The 24,308-nt window shown below is 39.9% G+C and overlaps 2 protein-coding genes across 5 annotated transcripts; both read left to right on the top strand.

Moving 5' to 3' along the window:
• Nucleotides 1–1,530: 1,530 nt before the first annotated feature.
• On the top strand, nt 1,531–8,953 carry LOC148343433 (uncharacterized). Of its 4 annotated transcripts, none has more exons than XM_088291398.1 (10): nt 1,531–1,850; nt 2,403–2,546; nt 3,166–3,744; nt 5,161–5,280; nt 5,370–5,489; nt 5,705–5,824; nt 6,746–6,871; nt 6,982–7,101; nt 7,988–8,089; nt 8,192–8,953. In XM_088291398.1, the coding sequence occupies exons 1-10, from the start codon at nt 1,544–1,546 to the stop codon at nt 8,242–8,244; spliced, it is 1,791 nt and encodes a 596-aa protein (XP_088147524.1). In that variant the 5' UTR covers nt 1,531–1,543; the 3' UTR covers nt 8,245–8,953. The 4 variants fall into 4 exon arrangements, with proteins under 4 accessions (XP_088147524.1, XP_088147441.1, XP_088147689.1 ...); XM_088291315.1 differs by having other exon boundaries at nt 3,166–3,852; XM_088291563.1 differs by lacking the exon at nt 2,403–2,546.
• Nucleotides 8,954–9,512: 559 nt separating this feature from the next.
• Nucleotides 9,513–22,000, top strand: wdr35 (WD repeat domain 35). Its single transcript, XM_088291195.1, has 29 exons — nt 9,513–9,595; nt 10,268–10,333; nt 10,423–10,540; nt 10,990–11,061; nt 11,167–11,259; nt 11,345–11,473; nt 11,875–12,008; nt 13,219–13,384; nt 13,470–13,615; nt 13,728–13,853; nt 14,042–14,227; nt 14,629–14,664; nt 14,744–14,804; nt 15,370–15,514; nt 15,818–15,887; nt 16,056–16,109; nt 16,735–16,841; nt 16,923–17,142; nt 17,330–17,410; nt 17,599–17,735; nt 17,929–18,132; nt 18,207–18,353; nt 18,664–18,796; nt 18,914–19,024; nt 19,354–19,518; nt 20,184–20,324; nt 20,406–20,562; nt 20,841–21,081; nt 21,163–22,000. The coding sequence occupies exons 2-29, from the start codon at nt 10,310–10,312 to the stop codon at nt 21,311–21,313; spliced, it is 3,555 nt and encodes a 1,184-aa protein (XP_088147321.1). The 5' UTR covers nt 9,513–9,595; nt 10,268–10,309; the 3' UTR covers nt 21,314–22,000.
• The last annotated feature ends 2,308 nt before the right edge of the window (nt 22,001–24,308 follow it).

The raw sequence follows: 24,308 nt of genomic DNA, 5'->3' as shown, positions 1-24,308 counted from the left end.
TACATAAATGGAACAACATAAAAAGAAATTGCGTCTTTCCCTAGATAACCATGTGGAGTTTTGATTGACTGAAAGATGGAAGGAATTATTTTAACAAGTTGTTTATTTATGTGATTGCCACTGACATTAGTTACCTTAGTTATGAGCTAATTAAAATGTTCACGTTTACATAAGAATGTCCACGTGTGCAAGACACAATTCTAAAACCTTCCTTGTTTTAATAGTAAGTCTATGTATTCGGAATGTTGCATATGTTCTACAAGATAATTGGAAGGTGTTTTTCAATTATATTTTGTCATAATTGCTTTTCATAAATGATACCCTTTGAAACACCGTGCTGAGTACGTTTTTGTGGCTGTTTTGTTCAAGCGCACTGCAAAGTAAAAAATGAAATGAAATCAAACACGTAGTACGCAATGTCGTGCGTGCTGGGTTTTGTTCTGCTTTTTGTTTGCTGGAATTGTCTGACACACAATGTGATTTTGCGTAAATGCAGTAATGGGAACTATGACGACGATGTAACAGATTTGGAGAAGCAAGACATTCCTCAACCATTGCCTTATTTAAGAGAATTGTTTGATGTCAACTCTGAGAATGAGTCTTGGTCAACTTGAAAGTTTGCAAGCTCTTGGTTTGGAAAAAAACATTTGTTTTATTTTATTTTCCACACAAGTATTTCTACTTCTACTTAAATGTGTGTGAGTGTGAGTTGTTAACTCTGCGTGAAAGCACTAACGACATCCGATGAAGTCCTCACTTTTTTTCCTTCCCCTTTTTCAAAAAATGTATTCACTTTTGTGTCCAGTAGAGGTCAGGAGGGAAACATCTTCAACCGCAGCAATTTTTTTTCTTCTGTTAGTTCAGATGTTTAAAAACAACAAAAACAAACGGTGTCGTCTGTTCCCCCAATGCAACGTAGGGCACATTTTTGTCCTATGAAGAGATTTAATGTTTACATATTTGAATGTTTACACATTGTGTGTAACTTGTGTACTTAGGCAATTAAAATGATCAACAACCATTTCTGACATTAAATCATCATATTAATGATAATTTTAGATAAAATGTGAATAGTTTCAAGATTAACATTCCGAGAGTGATATAGATGGATTTTAATTTGGACATGCTGAGAAAACCAGTTGCACAAACCTTTATTCTAGAAAGATGAGGCACTTTTTCATTGTTTTTCATTTTGAAAATGATGGAATAGTTGCCCGAATTCAGATTTTTTTGAATGACTCTTGAAAAATTATGCAATGCTAATCCTGGATTCAGAATTTAAAATTTAGGGGCAATATCAAGCCTCCTCACTGTTTTTTTTTTTAATACACATATTTCTGTGTAATCATAAAGGAAGAATTAAGTGAAGCTAGGCCCTCTGGGAATGTACTAAATTTGCACTTCCATCAGTTGGTGCCTGCCCTTCCTCCTCCTCCTCATCCTGGAGTGGGGTTCAGATTGTTCACGCCCCATGAAGGAGATCATATAAAAAGGCTACATTCAGTTTTAGTTGCAAAGTGGTGCCTAAGCAGCAACGGGCATCATGAAGTCATTTGTTTGGGGACTGGCCTTTTTCATGAGCATCCTTGTCCCGGGAAGTCTGGCATCACAGTTGGGACCGCACCACCGTCAGCGCCTCCCAAATGTCTCACCACAGGTGTCCCCAAGGGTCCATGCCAGCCTTGAGGACGTCAGATCTACTGAACAAACCTCTGATGAGGCACGAAGCTCTGAAATTTCGCAAGAAGTCCGGAAGGCAGAGCGCAGCATTCTAAGCTTGCCGCAGCAGGATGCACGCGCGAGTCTCAACAATTACTTACCACAGGGACGACGGACCCTCATCTCAGCAAGTACGTCCCCCCCCCCGCGTCCCCCCATGTCTTCTACATCTGCTGCTTATAATGCATGTTGCACCAGCATTTTCTTAATGATATCGATTGCTTTGTTTCGTTGTACAATGTGGCACGAAGTAGCCTGCTGTACACATTATTTTCGACTTTTGACTAACAATGTGCGGATCCCGTTTCTTTTTTCAATTTCTGTGTCGAAGCTATTTTATCCGTCAACTAGTTAATAAAATATTTGATTAGTCTGTTAAGACCATTTTTTTTTTATTTTTATAAACAACACTATCAAAATAAGAATACTGTGAAACACTAATGGATTAGATTCGTTGTACTAATCCGTTGGAAAGTGATCATTTTTATATGTGGATGCGCAAAAAACGAATACCATGACTTCTAGCTTTTCTATGCCTCCCTTTTGTGACGTACCACACTGTATATAGTATATACAGTATTTTATGATGCTCACAAACGAGTTAACTGTGCTGTTCTTTTGCATCATCTTTCTTATCTGCATGCTCTAAGACTCCTTCCTTTCTACTTTCCCTCTTTGAAAAGCTGGCGGCACTAATTCCAGGTTGTATCACTATCAGCCCTCCCATCACCAGCCGCTTTCACAGCTGCAACACAAAGCAGCAAAGCATGCTTCTCAGCTGCATGCTCAACATCCCAATTATCCTGTATCCACCAGAGTTGCCACAGGTACTGAAACACACCAATAAAAGGCAGATTTGCAGAAGCTGTCACTGTCCCTTTGTGCACAGGCTTCAGAAGCTTTCTTTTGCATAATAACGGGTATCCTTGCAATAAAAAAAAAATGTTTTGGCTTTGAAAGCCTTTGTCACCGCCAGTAAGTCATGTTTAATGTCTTTACAGAGCAGCATTTTTACATGAAAAAAAATGAGGACAGAAATAACTTTATTCATTAATCCCTCTCAGGGGCTCTCTAAATATTTTTCTATATAAATATAAATATATATAAATATTTTCTGTAAAGTTTTAAGTAATTATTAGCAGCAAGTGGAATAAGATGCAGCATTGTAGATCAACATAATTGCTTGCAGTATTTTTTTAGTTACTAGTTGCTATGCAGAATTAAGAGGGCTCAATCATAAGTAAAATGAAAACTGGCATATGCCAGTCACGTAAGTACACAGCGTAAGAAAGTAAAAAAGTGTTTGCCTACTGCATCTGATGAGGCCTTGTGCCCACTGCCCTGTCGCTATCTTGGCGATGGCGTTACTGGGTGTCCAGGTTAGATGAATTTCACTTATTCCTGACACTTTTTAACATCTATTCATTTCCCTTCATTTTTTTTCAGTTACCTCATCATCAAACTGCAAGAACCGACCAATAGATTTGGTTTTCATCGTCGACAGCTCCCGCAGCGTACGTCCCGCTGAGTTTGAAAAGGCCAAGGAGTTCCTGATAGACATGGTGGACACCCTAGAGATCGGCTCAGATGCCACCCGAGTGGGCCTCGTCAATTATGCCAGCACGGTCAAGATTGAGTTTTATTTGAACACCTATTTTGACAAGCAAGCCTTAAAGCAGGCATTGGCCCGTGTTGATCCTCTCGCATCCGGCACCATGACGGGTGTAGCCATTAAGGCCGCCATGGAAAAAGCTTTTATTGCGGAGGCGGGGGCCCGACCCAGCTCCATGAACATTGCCAAAGTAGCCATCATAGTGACTGACGGGAGGCCCCAGGACCAGGTGGAAGAGGTTTCAGCGGCAGCTCGGGCATCCGGCATTGAAATCTATGCGGTGGGAGTAGACAGAGCAGATCTGATGTCCCTCCGCCTCATGGCCAGCCAGCCTCTAGAAGACCACGTCTTCTACGTGGAGACGTATGGTGTCATAGAGAAGCTCACTGGCAAATTTAGGGAAACCTTATGTGGTAAGGATGATCTGGAGAGTGTGGATATTCCATTCGGTGGTTTGGGAATAGCACAAACTGGCAGGCAAGACGGTTTTGGGATAAATGAAAATGATAAGAGGAAAAAGGGTACGTCAAATTTATCCCTCTTAATAAGAACTGTGATTATTATTGGGCAGCGCCATATTATACAACCCTCCATTTAAAGCTCAGCGGTCTTCTTCTTTGTGAATTCAAAAAGGGCGAGGTGAGTCAAAGTTTGGATCGTCCTCCAAAATGTTCACTCACTGACACACGTGGTATTGTACTGAAATGCTCACAGCATTAATAATGTACAATATGGCCCAAGTACTAACCATCCTCAAGAAGAAGACTGAAATTTAGATCACCTGTTGATCTGGCAATTTACCGAACTTTAAAGTGGTCCAAACCTAATATGATGCCGCCCATTAGTTTTCACAGCGTGTGCTGCTCTTTGCAAACTGAGCTGCCCATTTTTCCGCGTGCCAAATGCCCTGCTCATGTACCTTGATGTGCTAAGCTGTGCAGGAATTAAACTTGGGCTGCCGCATTTTTAATCAGCCTTAATGGCTAATCCTGCAAGGCCAAATCAGTGTTTGCTTAAGGTTTTACTTGAAAACTAATCTTTCATACAATACCACAAGTCATTTCAGTCTCCCTCCAAATTCCTTGCATTTACTGTTAAACGTGAAGTAGAATAAAAAAAAAAGTGACATTTCCGTTAAACTTAGATCCAAGTGTTTTGTTATTTGTGTTTTCTGTGTGATCATGTTTTTTATATACAAAATGATGATCCATGGCGCCATAGATTCAGTTCCTCCAAACATCCACAATCAAATGAACGCAGAGTTCTGCAACAAGTGGACACCGTTGTTCAGTAATGTTGTAAAACAATTAAAGTATGCATTTATATTTGACTAAACTTACTTGGGTGCTTTGACCAGCCCAGCTGCTTATTAGCAGCATAAACGTGTGTGTGCTGCTACAAATTGTGAAATGCCAAATGACAAGTTTGATTATCTTCAAATTGGCCAATTTACATAATCCACAAAAGAAAAGAGTTTCAATCGCCCAAATTCTCATTCCGAAGTGTAGCAGCACTCAAACGTGGTTGCTCATGCAAGTCATTCAGCTTCCTTTGTGGTAGCGGTATTTGCTTGCAAAGTTTGCATGGTTTTGCATGGCATGTGGGGATGGGGCTTGGGGAGGTGTGGGGGGGGGTATATGTCAAATGCCTGTGTCAAATTTGACATTAACTCTCCATTGCATGTCTTTTGAATCACAACTAAGATGGTGATAAAATGACAAAACGTCACCATTTTGCACAACTAATCCGTCATTACTCATAAAACAAATACTAACGACACGTGAGTATGAAATCAACTAGATTTAAGCCAATCAGATATTTTCTTCCAGGAGTGGACGCTTGTGCACGTGGGCATAATTGCCAGCACGTCTGCGTCAACAACGGAAACTCCTACAACTGTCAGTGCTGGGCAGGCTATGTCTTGAACGCGGACAAGAGGACATGTTCACGTAAGACTTTTCATGTCTTTTTGCTGAACTGCGCCTTTCTATTGATTCAAGCGACCAGTTACTATGTGAGCCCTTCTCTTTCTCTTCAGGTCAAGACGCATGCTCCCGGGGACATGACTGCCAACATATTTGTGTTAACAGTGGTGACTCTTACGTCTGCAAATGTGGACTAGGATACGTCCTGAATGCAGACCAGAAAACATGTTCACGTAAGTACATGGATTTTCATTTGATCCATTTTGTATGTGCTGTGTGCTCCAATATGTTGTCTGATATTTTCTGCTTGCCAATGACAAATTTTCTTATGCGCAATATGTGTGGCTGCACAGTGGAGAATATAAATTCTTCGTGAATTGGTATTTTATCGGCATCATGACATGCAAATCATTGTCGTCGGGGGAATTTGTCTCTTATCTCTTTCCAGGTTCAGATCCGTGTGCTGCTGGACATGAATGTCAGCACATTTGCATTGACAATGGAGACTCTTACATCTGCAAATGTCATCCAGGCTATGCATTGAATGCGGACAAAAGATCATGTTCACGTAAGGATTTTTGTTTTAGGCATGTCGATGCATCTCAGATTTGTCATCAAGTACATCTTGTTTTTTTTCATTTTAAATACAATAACAAACAATCTATGACCATAGTTGGCCACTTTATCCTATTTTGCCGGTCTGTCCTCTGTCCTTGGTCCATCATTGCACCTCTGCCCTTATTCATTAAATTAATTGATCTCCTTCTACGTCCATTTAAAGTACCACATTTATAAAAAAAAAGCGACCGTGGATGTTGACACCGAGGGAGAGTTGCTAACGGCAGCGATTTCATAATTCATACAAAAACATTATTTAAAACTCAATAGCAGCACTTGCCAATTCCCGAGCTATCAACCACAACTGATTAAAAGCCACAATAGCTCAAATTTGCCGATTTGGACATGCATAAGCTGCTTCAGACAAATAGCTGAGGAGCTCCATGCAATATATATAATAAACACCGGCAAATGTTTTTTACCCCCCAAACAATGCAGAACGCAGATATAGTTACAGAGCATACCAAAACCTTTCTGAGACTCTTGTTAACACGCAAAGCAATTTCACAGATGAACTCGGATCGGGGTCGCACTTTAAAGATGGCCGTATTTATTGCACTTTATCCCCTTTGCTCAACTTAAACGCAACTTAAGATGCTTATTTTGGCTCTCAATTGCGTCTTCACACTGAAAGTGCGAATGGCTTCAGTATTTTCGCCCATTCTCTCTCTCGAAATGCCTCAATCTCTGTCTATGGTGCTGTTGGAGTTCAGTGTCAGTGACGCTGTTAGATTGCAATGTATCTATTGTGTTACATCAACTATTTTTAATTTGTGACAAAGCAGAGCTTTGAAAATAAACGAACTGTGTGCTCATTTGTATCCTTCCATTTCCCCCCCAAACTGTCATGAGGTACACATTTATTTTGCAGGTTTAGTAGCAGATGCATGTGCCAGAGGTAATGACTGTCAACAAATCTGCGTCAACAATGGAAATTCCTACTACTGCAGATGTCAAGTAGGATACATACTGAATGTGGATCAGAAAACATGCTCACGTAAGAAACTCCAAAAACTTTTCTCACAAATGAAATGAGAATTTCACACTTTGTATGTTTTCCTCAATTGAGCGCTTGAGTTGCTTTGACGGTGGAGCGTCTCTTTCCAGGTGCGGATGCTTGTGCTCTTGGACACAACTGCCAGCATACGTGTGTCAACAGCGGGGATTCGTTCATTTGCAAGTGTCGTGCAGGATATATTTTGAATGCAGACCGGAGAACGTGCTCACGTAAGAATGGTTTTCGTTTTCAACATGCAATACGTGCAAAACGTGCAGTGATATCTGGTTAAGGTATCTAAACTTTGCTACACATGGTGAACGTACGAACCACAGAGTTTGTAAAATCTGCAAAAGAAGTGCATCAAAATTTTGCCATGACAAAAAAAAACAAGCCTAACTGACACAATCAAATAATATTTATTTAACAAGATTTTTTATGACAGTTTGTATTTTACAGTGGTGTAGAACAACACAGCATCATATTGAAAGCTGTTTCAAGTATTATATTTCTGTTTTTAAGACGCACCTCAGGGCCACAATACTGGACAATTTGACAGTGTTTGTCTTTTTGCATTCTGCAGTTATGAAGAAGTGAGCAGTTGACTGAAGCCATGACTACAATGTCCAACGTCAAGCATACAACACTAGCGGTCATTTGTGGATGTTTTCTCTCTGCTCCATAAAAGAGTGGACGCTAGAACATTTGCGGTGTGAACTCATAAAGGAAGCTCACTTGGGTTTAGCATTGGATTCCATTTTCTGAAGGCAATTGCTTACGAATGTGATGAACTGCATTCGTTAAATGATCTTAAATCATAATTATTAACATGGAGTATCCATTCACACGTGACCGCGATGTAGCAACTTGTTTGCAAAATCAACATGATTTCTAATACATTTTCTAATCCAATGGAAAGACACGATTGAGTCAATTCAATCAATATGATTTAACATGTGGAACAATTGCTGATAACGCTTAATTTGTCAGTTCCATTTTGTTTGCATAAGCTTGAAAAGAATTGGGCTGTGTCATGTGTGTCTGTATGTCACAGCTGCATGAAGTATATAAGAGGCAACACAATTTTGACTGTTCATATTTTTCTAATTCTTACAGAGGAAATGAGAAGTGAGATAACACAAGATGCCTGCAAGTGTGAAGCTCAGATTCTGTTCCAGAAAAAAGTGCAGTCAACCATTCAAGACTTGAGCAGAAGACATATCCTTTTCCCCTCTGAGTCATCGCTGAGTTTTAAAGAATGAATGGAAAACTTTGCCTGTACAGTTCTTCTTGGATTTACTTCCTTAACTGTTAATCCACTCGATGACCTTTCAGACCGAATGAACCAGATTGAGGACCAGCAGCAGTATTAGGAACTGTGACGATGTCACAAGACCGGAGCAGAATTTGTATAGTTCATCATTTTGTAACTTTCTAATGCAATTATTTTAAATCATGAAAAAAAATAAAAAATAAGATGTCAGACACTAATAGCACTTTGGTTTTATATTAAAACCCTATATTTGCATTCAAAACACATGCATGTATGTAGTCATTCATTCATTGTATTCATTGTTTTTTTTTTTTTTGTTTTTTTTTGAGCATGTACTTTCTCAGAGGTCCGCGTCAATGAACAGAAAAACTATCATTGTTTTCATATCGAGATGATTGTTCTAACCCATTGGATTACAGCAATAGATCATAATAAAATGGGATGCAGTCAGCCTACCTGTGGCTCAGTCACAGAATACTGTATAGTGCACTTCTTGTATCAGTTCTCAACGGTTAATGAATTTCAGTAAAGAGTTTTATTTTATTTATCGTTGGTGTTGTAGTAAAGATATTTTTACAGAGAAAGGCTGAACATTTACTTACCATCAGCCCTGTTAATTTGTTCATGTACCCTATTCAAAGTGTGCTCACTCGAAGTACTGTATCTTCTGCTTTTGTCACATTGGAGGGTTTGGTTGTGAAAATTGTAGAATTTTGTGCTGATTCTGTGTATACTTATGTCATATATAACTGTCTCTTTTATGTTGGACGTGTTATTGGTGCTTGATGAATAAATATTCTGAAACCATTCATCACGTGGATTTCTTGTGAGTCTCAAGAAGTCAATTTAGAAAAGAAAATTGAGTCATAATCAGTCCTTTCCGAGCAATCCGACCAGTTTAGATATTTAGCAGAGTTCTAATGTTACTAAATTACCGCTAAATTATTACAGACTTTTAGATTGTCCACTCAACCAAAAAGCAACTAACATTTATAGTACACCATATAGAAAGTGCTTTGTTACAGCTCCAGCTGTTATGAAATGCACTATATAAATAAAATTGTATTTTATTGTATTATAACAGCACAATATGGACAATCTTTGAAGCTCCTAATCACCATCCATCCATCCATTCCCCATTAGGTTTATAGAATTGTTCCCAGTTACCACCCCCACCCCTAAATACGTAGCTGTATTTTATCCCCCCAAAAAATGAAAATTAAAGTCCGGACTCCGAAAACACAACAAACTACTGTATCTAATTTTATGCAACACCCATGACGACTTCTGTTGCACGAAATACTACAAGTTCGACGAAAAACTACACTTTCCCGCAGTGTTCAAAAATAAGAACTACAAGTACCAGGAATCCACCGCACAGTGTACAGTTGCCACGGGCGACTGTGAGAGGCTACTTCCTCCATGCTACACGCTTACAACGCAACAAAACAGTTGAGTTTAAACCGTTTTCTAATACATTTGGAAGTAACGTTATGAATGTAATCATTGAAACTGATGGGATTATGTCTTTTGTGTTACATAAAGCGTACGTTTCGTTCGCAGCTAGTTACGTCGTGCTAGTTTAGCTAGCAATATATCTGCTAAAATTCCACGAGTGCTGCTATGAAATAAAGAAATTTATGACCACGTCTGTCTCCATTTAGCCATTTTTTAAACAAATGTGTTGCTGTATATTCCGCAATTTCTGTGGTCCTTTTTTTCCTAACGAATGGCGAACTGTCAATGTCAGTACAGTCCGTCTTGTTCTTTGTTAAATAAGCTCATTTTGCTCACCATTTGCACCGACCAGTCACGTTATTCATGCATGCAATGATATTACATTTTATCCGTTTACAATCAAATACACGTGAGAGTACACTCATTTTAAACAACATTCAGCACGATGTAGTACAGTTCGATCAGAGTAATAAACATGATAAATAAATACTATTCTGAAATTCCAAGTCTTAAAAGAAGAATGTTACCGATACGGTGTAACTCTTATAGTAGATGTCATAATATTGTGCACGTGGTTATAAAGTTGTGGGTAGTCAGTGTACGTATAGTATCACTATTTCTCATTTAGTTAACAGTCATGGTTTTATTTTTTGTTGTTCTTTTAGGTGGCTGCCACACACTAGATTTAAAGAGGACTTAAGGATACCATGTTCATCTACCTCAGCAAGAAGGTGAGCACCCTGCTATATGAACCTCCGACTGACATTTTATTGAATAAAAGAACATGCTTATGTACAGTACCTGCTCTCTTGTCTTTTAGATTGCTATTCCCAACAGTATTCACTTGAAATGTGTCTCTTGGAACAAAGATCAAGGCTTCATTGCCTGTGGAGGGGATGATGGCCTCTTAAAAGTGCTCAAACTTGAAACTCAGACAGGTACTTTTGAATTTCCACTGTGGTGGACCAATAAGGGAAGGATTATCTAATCCTTTCATAATTCATCAAATGAGTTTTGCAAAGGCAACTTTCATTTGCAGCAGCCCGATCGCAAAGTCACTGTTCACTTTCTTGTTCAAATCAACATTTAACATGCGTTTAAGTTGGTTTTTGAGACTATTATGTAAGATCCATGTGATTGAGATTTTAGATTTTGCGGAACAATAGTTCACTCAGTAGTGTGTAAGAAATCTTTTAAAACTCAGCAAAAGCCTTTCGGTGCTTTCCGGGTACCTCTGTATCAGTCCCTGTAAGTAGAACTTGTACCACCTCGTCCACTCCAAATAGACAAACAATAGTGAGACTCACTTCAGAAATTCATTTTTTATTATTATTTTTTTAAGTATTGCTACTCAATCGGCTCCCTTTTACTGTTTATTTCTTGACAGATGACGCCAAACTTAAGGGACTTGCCGCCCCCAGTAATTTGTCAATGAACCAGACATTGGGGGGGCACAGTGGTGAGTCAACATTTGACCCTTTTATCAACCAAGAAAAGATCGCCAGAATCAGGCAGTTGGATGTAAGAAATAATAACACTTTATAAATCACTGCTGCATTTCCAGGTGCGGTACAAGTAGTTACATGGAATGAACAGTATGAAAAGCTAACAACAAGCGACCAGAATGGACTCATCATTGTCTGGATGCTCTACAAAGGTACTTGCACACTTTTATTATTAACTGATTATTGCGTTGCAATGAGTCGTCTTTTTTTAATAATGTCATTTCTTCTTTTTCTAAGGTGCATGGTATGAGGAAATGATCAATAATAGGAATAAGTCGGTGGTGAGGAGCATGAGTTGGAATGCTGATGGTCAAAAGATCTGCATTGTGTATGAAGATGGGGCAGTCATTGTTGGATCTGTAGATGGTAAATAGTTTGACATTTGAAATTGAACCAGCCAGGATAAGGGCTGGGCAATTAATTGGAGTTGAATTGTTGTGATTTTGGCTACTTACAATCGTCAAATTATTAAAATAGAAGAAAAACTATTCATGTGTACGGTGTTGTGAAAGCACCCTGGATGCTCATGTGTAGCTTGAAGATGTTATTTCACACCCCAGTTGGAGTTCATTGTAAAACACACAAGAACAAGAATTACACACATTGCATATTTCAACACAATACGTACTTCGTTTTAGAAAAATCGCTGGAGCATAAAATCCTAATTTGTCAGTTGACAGGGATTGCTTTGTTCACATACTTGTGTGTTTGTGTGTGGGTGTGCGCATGTGAATATGAGTTTGGATAAAGACCTTTTTTTTTCGTAGGTAACCGGATTTGGGGAAAGGAGCTGAAGGGAAATCAGCTTGCACATGTGGCATGGTCTCCTGACAGCAAGGTCCTGCTCTTCGGCATGGCCAACGGGGAAGTGCAAATCTTTGACAACCATGGCAATTTCATAGTGAGTATATAAACACAACATCCAACTTGAGTGATCAAAAGTAAGAGAAGCAAAACAGAAGGATGCAGTCATGTACCTGACAGAAGAGTCTCAGACCATGAGCCCTCAGTGTTTTGCATCACTCAGTGTTCAAGTAGATTCATTGCTGTGCATCCACACGTCATGGTTTTCGGAGCTGTAAATCTCACATGGCCTTGTGAATCCATCTCACCAGTTAACTTGAGAGGATGAGTCAATATTAAGTCCAAACAACGTATTGAACAAGAGTTGATTTCGCTTGATATTGTCTAAAATATTTGACATTATCCGCATTTAAGAAGGCTATATCACACATGTGTTCCAATTGGACTGAACCATCTGAAAAACAGTAACTCAAGGCAGCGTCTCAGTTTGTTGATTCTAGATGAGCTTGGTTGTTTTAAAAATAATGCTGCTTATACCTGCTAGCTGCAATCACTGTATAATTGTGTTATATTTAAATTACAAATGACATAAAATCAATGTCCTGTTTCCAATAACCATCTAGCCAATAATCACCCACTCCTTGTCGTTACATTTATTGAAACTGAAGGTTTAAATTTGATTTTGCATTTAAAAGGGTTTAATCGTCTTAAATTCAACTGTTTTTACCATTTAAAGATTTGAAAACAAATAATAACATCTTAAAAAGAACTCTAAAATGTACCGGCAGCCAGTGAAGGGACGCCAGAGTAGGAGATGAGGCTCCCTCTTACGAGTACTAGTCAAAGAGGTGAGCAGCAGCATTTTGGCGCAACTAGAGATACTTGATGGAGGATTGTCAGACTCCAGAATAAAGTGCATTACAGTAACCTAGCCGCGATGTGATGAAGGCATGAATTACAGCACAGAAACAACTTGCGTGTATGTAAAGTTGTGTTTGCTGTAATGTCTTATTTTGCATATCTGATGGAGGACATCATTGATTGATCGTGCAAATTATGACATTCGTTGATCAGCAATTTTGCATAAAATGCAAAATATCAACTGATTTCGATTGACTCTATGTGATCGGTGTAAAGTCTACTTCATATGCTACTATAGTGCTAGTCAAAGTTTGGACATACTTTCTCATGCTATTCAAAGAGAAGATGTGTCTAACTATTTGATGCTGTACTGCAGAAATTAATCACATTTTAGTGTGATTGCATGTTTTTCCTAACAGCTAAATGTCATGTGGATTGTTTTTCAGATGAAATTGACCATCAGCTGCCTGACTAATGTAACAGGAGCCGTCAGGATAGCGGGGATCCACTGGTACTCAGGAACAGGCGGTTACGTCGAACCCGACTGCCCGTGTCTCGCTATCAGCTTTCAAAATGGAAGATGTCAGATTATGCGCTATGAGACAGATGAAAGTAAAGCGCTCAAACACAAAGAATGCTGAGCTTTTCATTTTCCATCATTTATGACAATAAGCTTGGCTACATTTGTTTCCTGCAGATCCGGTTTGTATTGACACCACGATGAATGTGGTCAGTATTCAGTGGAACCATTGTGGTAGTGTGCTGGCAGTAGCTGGTTCACTGAAAGCTTTGAACTCAGACGTGGAAATCAACGTGGTGCAGTTTTACACACCTTTTGGAGAGGTGAAGGCAACAAGTTATTTCCTTTATGTGTGTTTTTTAAATATGTGTCTTAATATCGCAGTGTTGAAATAGAAATCCAAGTGCATATTGAGTTCTACATCATTTTACACAGCACCTGAGAACCTTGAAAGTGCCGGGGAAGCAGATGACAGGAGTGGCCTGGGAAGGGGGAGGCCTGAGGATCAGCCTGGCTGTCGATTCCTACATCTATTTTGCTAATATCAGACCAGATTACAAGGTATGCAACAACACTTTAAAACCAAATGATGTGAACATTATATGAGTAAAACTAGAGAAAAAGCACTTGCTCTGAACCGTCAATGTTTTTATTTAGCTCTATAAATTGCTTGTCAAACTGTCTGGGCTGAGGCTTCCCAGGCTTCAAGCGCTCTCAAAAACTGAACCTATTTATTTTTTTCTTACCAGTGGGGATACTGTTGCAGCACAGTAGTGTATGCCTTCACAAAGCCAGAGCGCCAAGATTACTGTGTAATCTTCTGGGACACCAAAAACAATGAAAAATTTGTCAAGTATGTCAAGAGCCTCATGTCCATCACCACATCAGGGGACTTCTGCACCCTGGCTAGCAAAGCCGATGACACCCAGCCGCAGGTACTGCTTCATTTACATTCAGTGATCCAAAAATGATCACTGGGTGTTGATTCATGGAGCAGTTTTGATAGCTCTATCTCTAGGTAACTCAAAAAGTAAACCCTCCTCAGGATTCCCATAATTAAACTCACCCACATTTGAATTCTTGTGATTGAGATTTTTCAAATGTAAAATTAGCCTTTGCTAGACTTTTCAACCTCGTTAGATTGCATACATTTTTGTGTGTGCACATTGACAAAGCTCAATTATGGTCAATGGCCAACGTTTGCCATAGTATTTTGTTGCCAAAGAAAATCTTGATTCTGAAAGGAATGGTTGTCTCGCTAATCTGTTGGGGTCTACTCATATATATTGCGCACTGTATATTCATAAGCAGCTTTGACTTATTCTTTGGCACGCAGGGAAATGCTGAGTCAGAGTCTGGGAGTCATGCAAAGGTAATCACGTTAATTAAAGATAAAGAATAGAATAAGAATCCTCAATCTAACATGTCCCGTCCCTGTTCCTGTTCTTCAGTATGTCCTGATTCTGTGCAACTCAATTGGGACCCCATTGGACTCGAAGTACATCGACATATGTGCGTTTGAATTTTAAATTACATTTAGCTTAATTGTTGTTCATGATATTTGATCACAGGATGTTTTGTTGCTTCAAATTGCTAAAAAAAAAAAAAAAAAAAGAAGAACTGGATTTTGATGAATGACCTCAAGTCAATGTTAGAGCTCACACATCGCATAGGGAAAAATAGCGGCCGGCGCTCCGTCTCCTGCCACCCACAGTCACAACCCTCACAGGTTCACAGCGGTCTTAGGCCAATAGACAGTGAGTAGTGGGCGTCTTCAGACAGCCCAAATACTCAACATTCCGTTTCTGCGTGGCATAGCTGACTGTTTGCTGATGAACACATGCCAAAATAGTTCAAAGTCTGCAGATTTCAGAGGCTGTCATCTAAAATAGGCTGAAAATATCCAAGTTTAACAAGAGAATCCGGTCAAGTGTCTGTGAGGCATCTGCCTTATTCCAGCCTTTTTTTTTTTTTTTTGGGCATATGCCCGACAATTTATCAACAGCTAAACAAAACATTTGCACGTATTTTTCAACGAACAAAACTGCTTACTTATCCTAAATAATTCCTTGGTTAGGTCCATTATTTGTCACCATGACCAGGACACATGTGATTGCTGCATCTAAAGAGGCTTTGTACTTGTGGCAGTACAGAGTGGCCAATAAATTAACTGCCTTGGAGATCAACCAAATAACCAGAACGAAGAAAGAAGGAAGGGAAAGGTGAGTGTATTCTTTTATTATCTTTTTTTTTTTTTGTTAAAGCACACAGTCAAGATGTCTCTTGACAGGATGGCCTCAAGTTTACCCAGTAGACTCATGCCAAGACTGACAGTACACACCAAGCTAGTCATGGAAAGTTACATGGAGGCAAGATAACCACACATCGCAAGTCTTGGAGTCTCTGTCTGAAATCTGAATAGAATTCATTCATCTGCATCCGCTGCCACAGAGACTCCAGACAGCCGGGGCTGAAAGTCACCTCGGTGCAACCGTCTGATTTGCTCTCACTTCCTGTCTTTGTAGAGTATATCACATTGACAGTAGTCCAACTGGCGGCAATGACAATGGAGAGGACTTTGCAAAAGCTTTCACAGTAAGTCGCATCGGGCCGCATTTATGAACAAATCATTGATCTTTGAACCAAAATTCTCAATTTTAAATATGTGTGCACTGAATGTAAAATTGTTGTTAATATATGCAACACACCAAAAACAATTCCCATCAAAAGTACATAAACGTCCACTTGTCTGTTTGTTTTAAGGCAACAAGAGATCCCATCTGTTGTATCACAGCAACAGATAATACATTGATTGTGGTGGGTACATCTCTGCTTTTGTTACAATTCATGCAATAATAAATGGTGTGTCCATTATTCAGAAAAAGTGATCGGCAGTGGTTAGCAATCTCACAAGAAACCGAAAATGCACTATAAACTTGACAAATGAACTCACCATAATTTGACCTTTGAATGCATGTCTCCAATTTCTCAGTGCTTTCATTAATTGTCAAATAACTTACTGTTGAACAGCAAAACTGATGTTTGATCCATGGGTCGAACGATACATTTCCTGGTTCAAGTAGAATTGGTATTCCAACAGTCCTCAACATCTAGCTGTTGACACTGACATTTTATTTACATAACCCTGTCATTGTGAAGCTTCAAACACAAAAAGAAGCGACACTGTAAGAGTCACAGAAAGGAACAGAAGTTTCCGTCCTTGGAATGTTGTGAATTTTGCTGTTCAGATCCTATTTAGAAACCAGTACGTTGTGCAAAAAGCTCTGAACTTTCAAATGTTTGGAGAAGGTACAAAGAGGTTCTCCTGTAAATGTCGCTGTGCATTTTCAATTGTCCTGAAATTTCACCTAAAAGCCGAATATCCCAAACGCTGTCAGTAGCAGTAATATAAATGTCAGTGATGTTTGCATGTGTGTTCCAGGGCCGTGAATCAGGTATTATCCACAGATATAGCCTGCCAAATGTTGTTCTCATCCAGAAATACACAATGAACAGAGCCCATCATCTGTCTTTAAACTGCAACTCCAGGCAAGCTCTCATTGTAGTTGCGGTGTATCAGCATACGTATGAAGACTAGCGTCTTAATGCTTGACTCTTAATTTCCTTCAGTCGGCTGGCCATTATTGACATCTCAGGCGTGCTAACTTTGCTGGACGTGGAGTTTCACGCATCATCAGGTGATAACGCTGGCAGTCAGGTGTCAATGGCGGATCCATCTAAGCTTGAGCGCAAGGACGTTTGGGACATGAAGTGGGCAAAGGACAATCCCGATCTGTTTGCCATGATGGAAAAGACCAGGATGTATGTCTTCAGAAACCTAGACCCAGAGGTGAGAAAATCACGTCAGCTTCATCCCCTCACTACCACTTCTGAAGATGTTAAATCAAGTTAAATATGTCACATGCCATTTCACGTTTCGATGTTCATACTTGTCCAGACTGTGAGTTTTGCATTGGCAGCTACTGTGTTTTGTGGTTAAGCGTGATGTCTGCACTGTTTGTCATTCGGGAGCATAGGAACCCATCCAAACATCGGGATATATCTGCAGCTTTGAGGACCTTGAAATCAAATCTGTCCTGCTGGATGAAATCATGAAGGTGAAAACAATTGCTTTCCCCAATAAATATCCTAAATCAGAGGTTTTATAAGTAATTATAGAATCCATTTTCACGTCTCGACCTTTTAGTACCTATATTCTATCACACACAACCTAAGTCGTTCGAGGTAAGAATATCGAGATTTAGAAACATCAGAGATGTTTTGATGTCAACCGGTTCTTATACAGGACCCAGAGAGGCCGAATAAAGACAATCTCATCAACTTTGAAATCCGTTCTTTGAGAGACAGCCGTGCTCTCATTGAAAAGGTGGGAATCACAGATGCTTCACAGTTCATTGAGGATAATCCACACCCGAGACTCTGGTAAATATAATTACAATTTACATTACATATACATCTACACACATTGCTGCTTCATATTTTCAAGATACCTTTCAGTATTACGAATATATAGATTATTATAAATATCTAATCACACCTACATAATTGATATATAAAAACAAAATAAATGTATAAATAGACATTATACAGCTTCTGTCTTTCACTGACATTCCAGGCGTCTTCTCGCTGAGGCGGCCCTCCAACAACTGGACTTGAAGACTGCTGAGCAGGCATTTGTCCGCTGCAAAGACAACCAGGGCATCGAGTTTGTCAAGCGTCTGGGGAACCTGCAGAGTGAGCCCATGAAACAGGCAGAGGTGGCAGCTTACTTCAGCAGGTTTGAGGAAGCCGAGCGCATGTATCTGGACATGGACCGCAGGTATCGTCAGCTTGGACTCCTATTTGTTGTTGCTCTTTGATCATATTGACTGACGAGGTCATGTAATGTTCCAGGGACCTCGCCATTAGCCTTCGGATGAAATTGGGTGACTGGTTTAGGGTGCTTCAGCTGCTTAAAACCGGCTCTGGGGACTGTGATGATGCTCTCCTGGAGCAAGCCTACAATGCAATAGGAGACTACTTTGCTGACAGACAGAAGTGGTACTGTATTGGCAATTTTAATTTCAATAAAAATAGAGCACCGTGATTTACAAATCCTTCAACCTGTATGCACCCTGAAAGCTTGATATAAATTGACAAAAATCAAAACAAAGGCCAATTACAATATGTTTAAAATTAGTTTTTATTATTTAGTTAGTTTCATGAATGTAAGATGTGTCAGTTAGTTTATTTTTATTTGACTTTGTGAACAAAAATGTTTTTCCACTTTCAGTTTGATTCATTTCATTTGTTATCGTTCACTAAAATAACCTTGGTTGAGGTTGTAAGCCTCGCTTCTTCCTCTTTGAAGGGTCAACGCAGTGCAGTACTACCTTCAAGGCCGCCATCAGGAGAAGTTGGCAGAATGCTACTACATGTTAGAGGATTATGATAACCTTGAGAAGCTGACCCATTCACTACCAGAAAATCATAAACTTCTGCCGGTAAGATGAATGTGGACGACAGACTTCCAACTCCAACCTAATTCCAGATTGCACTGCCTCTGAAAATGTGTAGTCATAGCGACTCAACGACGGACATTTCCCACCCCTGTGCTGCAGGAGATTGGCCAGATGTTTACCACCGTGGGCATGTGCGAACAGGCTGTGAATGCCTACCTTAAATGCAACCAGGCCAAGGCTGCCGTTGACACGTGTGTCCATCTGAACCAGGTGAGAGACGCCCACTCTGGCACCTTGCTGTCCTCCCACATATGTCCACTTCATGAGTGATGTGTAGCTTGGTCCGTGTGAAGGCAACCCTCGCACTTTGCTGCGACAATGTGAGTGTACCATTTGATCGATGAAGTGTGGAGATACACGGAATAGCTTTCTCGTGGATTTCGACAGTAGGTGCTGCAGATTTGAACATGTAGAAGCTTTGTTCAATGATGTCCAATTTGTGCTGTTATGAATTAACTCAAGTGAGATCCTCCTTGCTGCCCGGATCACATGTGTTATTCTATTAGCCTTACTTTGCTGTTTGGTTTCTTATCCACCAGTGGAACAAAGCAGTGGAACTTGCCAGAACCCATAACATGAAGGAGATTAAACCTCTTCTGTCCAAATATGCTTCACATCTCCTTGAGAAGAACAAAGTACTAGAGGCGGTGGAATTGTATCAGAAGGCTCATCATTTTCTAGATGCAGCCAAACTCATGTTTAAGGTATGTCACTTGCATTGTATGTGTATGCATTGTATTGCTGAGATTTGTTTTTGCCCCCTTCCCGATTTCTAATTACGCCAAGGTGCACACTTTAATCCAGTTGAGATACTGTGACATGACGTTAAACGCAGTTCGTGCTGGAAACCCCCCCCCAGTATGCATGGGTTAAAACAGTTCTGTGATGAAGAGCGGATAGAAAGTTATTGCTGCCATAGGTGGCACAATCACTTTTTAGGTTCAGGGGGGCAATTACTTTTTCACATTGATTTAACGATGGGTTATTTCCATGGTGTCATAGGTTCCCACTTCCCATAATACAAAATATCCTAATTTTGAAACTTCATTTTCCTGGACTAGTCTTTCATAAACTAAACATTCATGTTTTTGCAATGTGTGAGGAAGATTGAGGCCACAGGGATGAAAATTCGAACCCTGTGGCAGACTTGCTGAAAACTAAAACCACTATGCTGCCATATTTTATCATTTTAAAAAAGTAATCCGTTTGTAAGTGTCAACATCTCGGTGTAATTTTTTTTTTTCAATCAGCCTCCTAAATGAGGTTTATAGTATGGTACAATAGAAAAATGCTGGACTGGAATGTAACAGAAAATTCAGAAGATATATTGTGGCTGTCTCAATAATATGTTTGCGTCGTTTTTTCTTAGATAGCAGACGAGGAGGCCAAGAAAAGGACTCGCCCGCTGCGGGTAAAGAAGCTATATGTGTTGGCGGCTCGGCTGGTAGAAAACCATCACGAGCAGAAGAAGACGTTGCAACAGAGTAAAGCGAAAGGCAAGACGTCAGAGGTACATCATAAAAACACTTTCACTCATTTTTGAAAACCATACAAAAACATGGCCCCACATTTTCCCGTCCCTTTTTCTTAGGCAACATTTGCACTTGCTGGACTCCTCGAGGAAGACACGACCTCCTCGGACAATCGCGTTCTGGACAACGCATGGCGGGGAGCGGAGGCGTATCACTTCTTCCTGCTGGCTCAAAGGCAACTGTATGAAGGCTACACGGAGAATGCCATGCACACGGGTAAACAATCCCCACTATGGTGTGTGTCCAAAAATGTTCCACTCACATACAAAAATGGAATTATATCCTTTGTTCACACTTTATTCACCTCTACGTTTAAGTTTGAGCAATGTTTTTTTTAACTGGAACCATATCTGAAGTTCATCAGGTAACAAAATGAATTATGTCTTAACACAAAGGACAACATGGAGCTGTATCTTTTTGGCGTAACCTTAAAAACTGTCAAAGTTACTACTAAACACAAAGCAGCATAAACAATGTCTGCTCCATGTTTGAAGCCCTCCATCTCCGCGAGTATGAAGACATCATCCCCGCGGTGGAGATCTACTCGCTCCTCGCCGTCTGCTCGTCGGCCAGCCGGGCCTTCGGCACATGCTCGCAGGCGTTCATCAAGCTGGAGGCCCTGGACAGCGTCGACCCCGAGCAGCGGTTGCTCTATGAGGACTTGGCCTTGGAGATCTTCACCAAGCACGTGCCAAAAGACAGCCGCACGCTGCATCTCGACGCCGCATCAGAAGGGTGAGGAAAATCCAGCTTGGAACTTGTGTTTCTGTTCTGTTTTTTATGACATGACACCTATTTTTCTCTCTCTCTTGTTAGGACTGCGGAAAAGTTACCCACCTGCATAGTGAGTGGTCTTCCCATCCAGGACTACAATTTGTGGATGTGCAGCGTTTGCAAGCATTGTGCTCAAAGCAACGAGATCAGCAAATATAACTACTGCCCGCTTTGTCACAGTAGTTTGGGCTGAACCTCATTTCACAAGTTAAAAGAAATAGATACCAAATTTTCAACCTAGAAAGTAAATTATATTTTTGTATTGCATGCATTCACATATATGTAGGCAAAAGAGAGAGTGAGCCTTATAGACTGAGGTTAAACACATTTTACAAGTCACTTACATCTGTATGTCCTCATGTGTAAGCAAAGGTACGGTTTGTAATTTGTATTAAAAGGAAAAATATGGTAGGAGAGCTTTATAACCACATTATCATATTATTGCTAGAACCCGAATTCTAGCACTGTTTCTGGAAAATATGTATTTGTATATGTATGTATATATATATGTATATATATATATATATATATATATATATATATGTATTTTTTCATCTCTATTTGCTCAGTAAATGTACTGTTACAACAAACAAACAAAAGGGATTACAAATAAACAAGCATTAAAGAAATTTAGAATTGTGATGAAGACAACGTACAGTCGCTTCCTTTTTCACTGGCATAGCAGAATTTCCAACATTTAAGCTTCAAACTCAAACCTTTGTGTGAAGCCTTTCAGGACCATTGTCTGTTCAAAATGTACAGTCATATTGAGTTTTTGATTCACAATTCATGAAGTGATAGGTAGGAATGACAATATCAGGCGGGTACAGTGAGTAATAATGCATTGTTAATATGTGCTGTAATCAAAGCGAAGAGCTAATCTTTAACATTTTTTGTTTTTTATCTTAAATACTTGAATGTAAATTCGTTTATGGCTATTTTTTACAGAAAATAAAATGATATTTAGCTCTGTTTCAATTAGATTCTTTTCTGGTTGGTCTGGTCGTCTTTTGTTTTTTTTTCGACTACATCAGACACACGAAACGAACATTGGATTATGTTATGCTGCCACGTTCGACATCTATCAAAAAAGTACCATAAAAGAAGGAAAACAGCTGATTTTAGGAAGTCCTCGCAATGCTCGCTTGCTTTTAGACTTACTGTCCTATCATGAACAGTGGCGCAGCTGTCCCATACGGCCCTAGGCTGCCATCTGCTGGCATGACATGGTATAGGTTCTGTACTTTGACGACCAAACGTCACTGCTCTAACCAAAAAATGATACTGACTGGTCTGGTCATAACATTCGGGATACTTGCACCGTAGTGTTTCAAAAAGGGTGATCCAGAGCCACTTTAAAGTGATGGCTTGACTATGGCCGCCTTCTACAATCTGAAACACTATGATGAAGTGGTACTATCATGCCGAAACACTCATCCCCCATGGGTGCGACACCCTGCTATAATGTCAAAGCCTTAAAGTAAGCAGAGCTGCATTCCGTTTTGTTGGATTAACAGATTAGCATGAGCTCAGTGTCCGTATCTGATAAGTGGCTCATACTCAGGTGACATGACGAGTGTGTCTGTAGTCTGTGAAGTGCTGCCTCAATGAAAGAAAATGCTGTTATAGCAAACCTCAGCACATTTGTGGTTCGGCATTTAGAAATTCACCTCTTCGCAAGCTTTTTATTTTCATCTCTGCTGCATTATTTTCCCAAATACTCAACTAATCGCTATTCTCTTTTGCTGCCATCTGGGTGACATTGTGCAATGTTCAAATGCATTGATGTTTATTCTGGTTATGGCACATCTTCTGGTGTCTTGATGCCAAACTATTAAGGTTCAGTCCAAAAAAAAAAGCATGCTTTGCTGCCATCTTGTGTCAGTGCTAAGGTAATTTATAAAACTTTTGGAGGGTAGGATATTATTGAATGATTTTCACAATTCATGTCAGGGCTTGGCCCTCATCTCCAGATGAGAAGCCAGAATTCTATAAGTGGTGTTGCCAGACTGACACAATGGCTCACCAGGGGTGGCAATAAAATAACACAAACACACACCTGCACTTTACAACTCAGAGGTCGTCACTAGCCTTGCGACAAAGTGGACATGGCTGAGTAGTCATCGTCTATCATACTATACACAATCGGGGTATTGCGAACTAAACCAACCCAAAATACAAGCAGAAGCAAGTCCAAGTAATTGATTGATAGTCTACTTGCAGCTCAACGTTTAGACGGATGATCAATTTAAATGTATGGAAACATGACACATGAAATGCTCTAGCATTCAGAATCTCATTCAGACTCATGTAAAATGCGATTTACATGCCACTCGATAAACCCCAAATGTGTTTCAGATGATCTAGTAGGCTTTCCCTGCCATTTTTGCGTAACAAGTTGGAGTGGAAGAAAAGAAACCCTGAAGCGTGATAGTGTCATGCTTGGCTGTCGTTCGTATGGTGTTCTATTGGCGTCAAACGGTGTTGTGTTTGCTCAAAAAACACCTTTTGGAAATATGACAAAAAGTGTCTACTTTTGCTTTAACTGACATTGTATTTTAAATCAACCAGAATTGGGTTGTTTACTTCTTTGACCACAATGAAGAGCAAAAGTTGAATGTGATATGAATGAACATTGGCTCATAATACTAAATAATTTCCAGACTTCTGACATGATGGCTACGCCCCTGCGGATGTGTGAGTCATGCGTAAATAGATGCTTGAGTTGCGCTTAGTGCTGAGTGAGCACAAACATCCTCGTCACAAACGTCAACCTGCAGAGGCACCTTCAACATGCACAGGTGAGATGCAACGGTTTTGATCACGTCTTAACCTATCCATTGGTCATCTACCAATGTTTTATTTTGAAGTTGGGTGACACCATTTATATTGAAGTCTAAAAATAATTTGATTAAAAGCATGGTGATGGGAATCCTTTCTTAGTAGTGCTGACACTCATGTGTTGAAATATGTGACCTTGGAGCGCCGTTCTCTGCAATATGAGTGTTTTTGCGGTGAGTTAACTTAAGACAATGTTCTTGTGCTTGGATAGGTGACTGTTCGAGAAACACCGTGTCACGCCTTGTTGCACTCGAGAAAAGATCCACTTTCAAATATAAGGCTTCGTTCAGAATTGGAGATTCTTTTCTGACTCAAGCCATGAAATATACGTGCAAAATACAGCAACT

The sequence above is a fragment of the Idiotropiscis lumnitzeri genome, chromosome 1 (assembly GCF_059441095.1).
Source record: "Idiotropiscis lumnitzeri isolate Australia: NSW breed Sydney's pygmy pipehorse chromosome 1, RoL_Ilum_1.0, whole genome shotgun sequence".
NCBI classification, from domain to species: Eukaryota; Metazoa; Chordata; class Actinopteri; order Syngnathiformes; family Syngnathidae; genus Idiotropiscis; species Idiotropiscis lumnitzeri.
The sequence above is the reverse complement of the archived record's forward strand: the minus strand, read 5'-3'. Positions and strand labels throughout refer to the sequence as shown.

Coding starts and splice junctions, on each gene's coding strand:
- LOC148343433 (XM_088291315.1), top strand. CDS start 1,544: ATGAAGTCATTTGTTTGGGGACTGGCCTTTTTCATGAGCATCCTTGTC. Junction 2,547..3,165: donor ATCCACCAGAGTTGCCACAG/GTACTGAAACAC, acceptor ATTTTTTTTCAG/TTACCTCATCATCAAACTGC. Junction 5,490..5,704: donor AGACCAGAAAACATGTTCAC/GTAAGTACATGG, acceptor ATCTCTTTCCAG/GTTCAGATCCGTGTGCTGCT.
- wdr35 (XM_088291195.1), top strand. CDS start 10,310: ATGTTCATCTACCTCAGCAAGAAG. Junction 16,110..16,734: donor CAGATAATACATTGATTGTG/GTGGGTACATCT, acceptor TGTGTGTTCCAG/GGCCGTGAATCAGGTATTAT. Junction 18,133..18,206: donor TATCTGGACATGGACCGCAG/GTATCGTCAGCT, acceptor GTAATGTTCCAG/GGACCTCGCCATTAGCCTTC.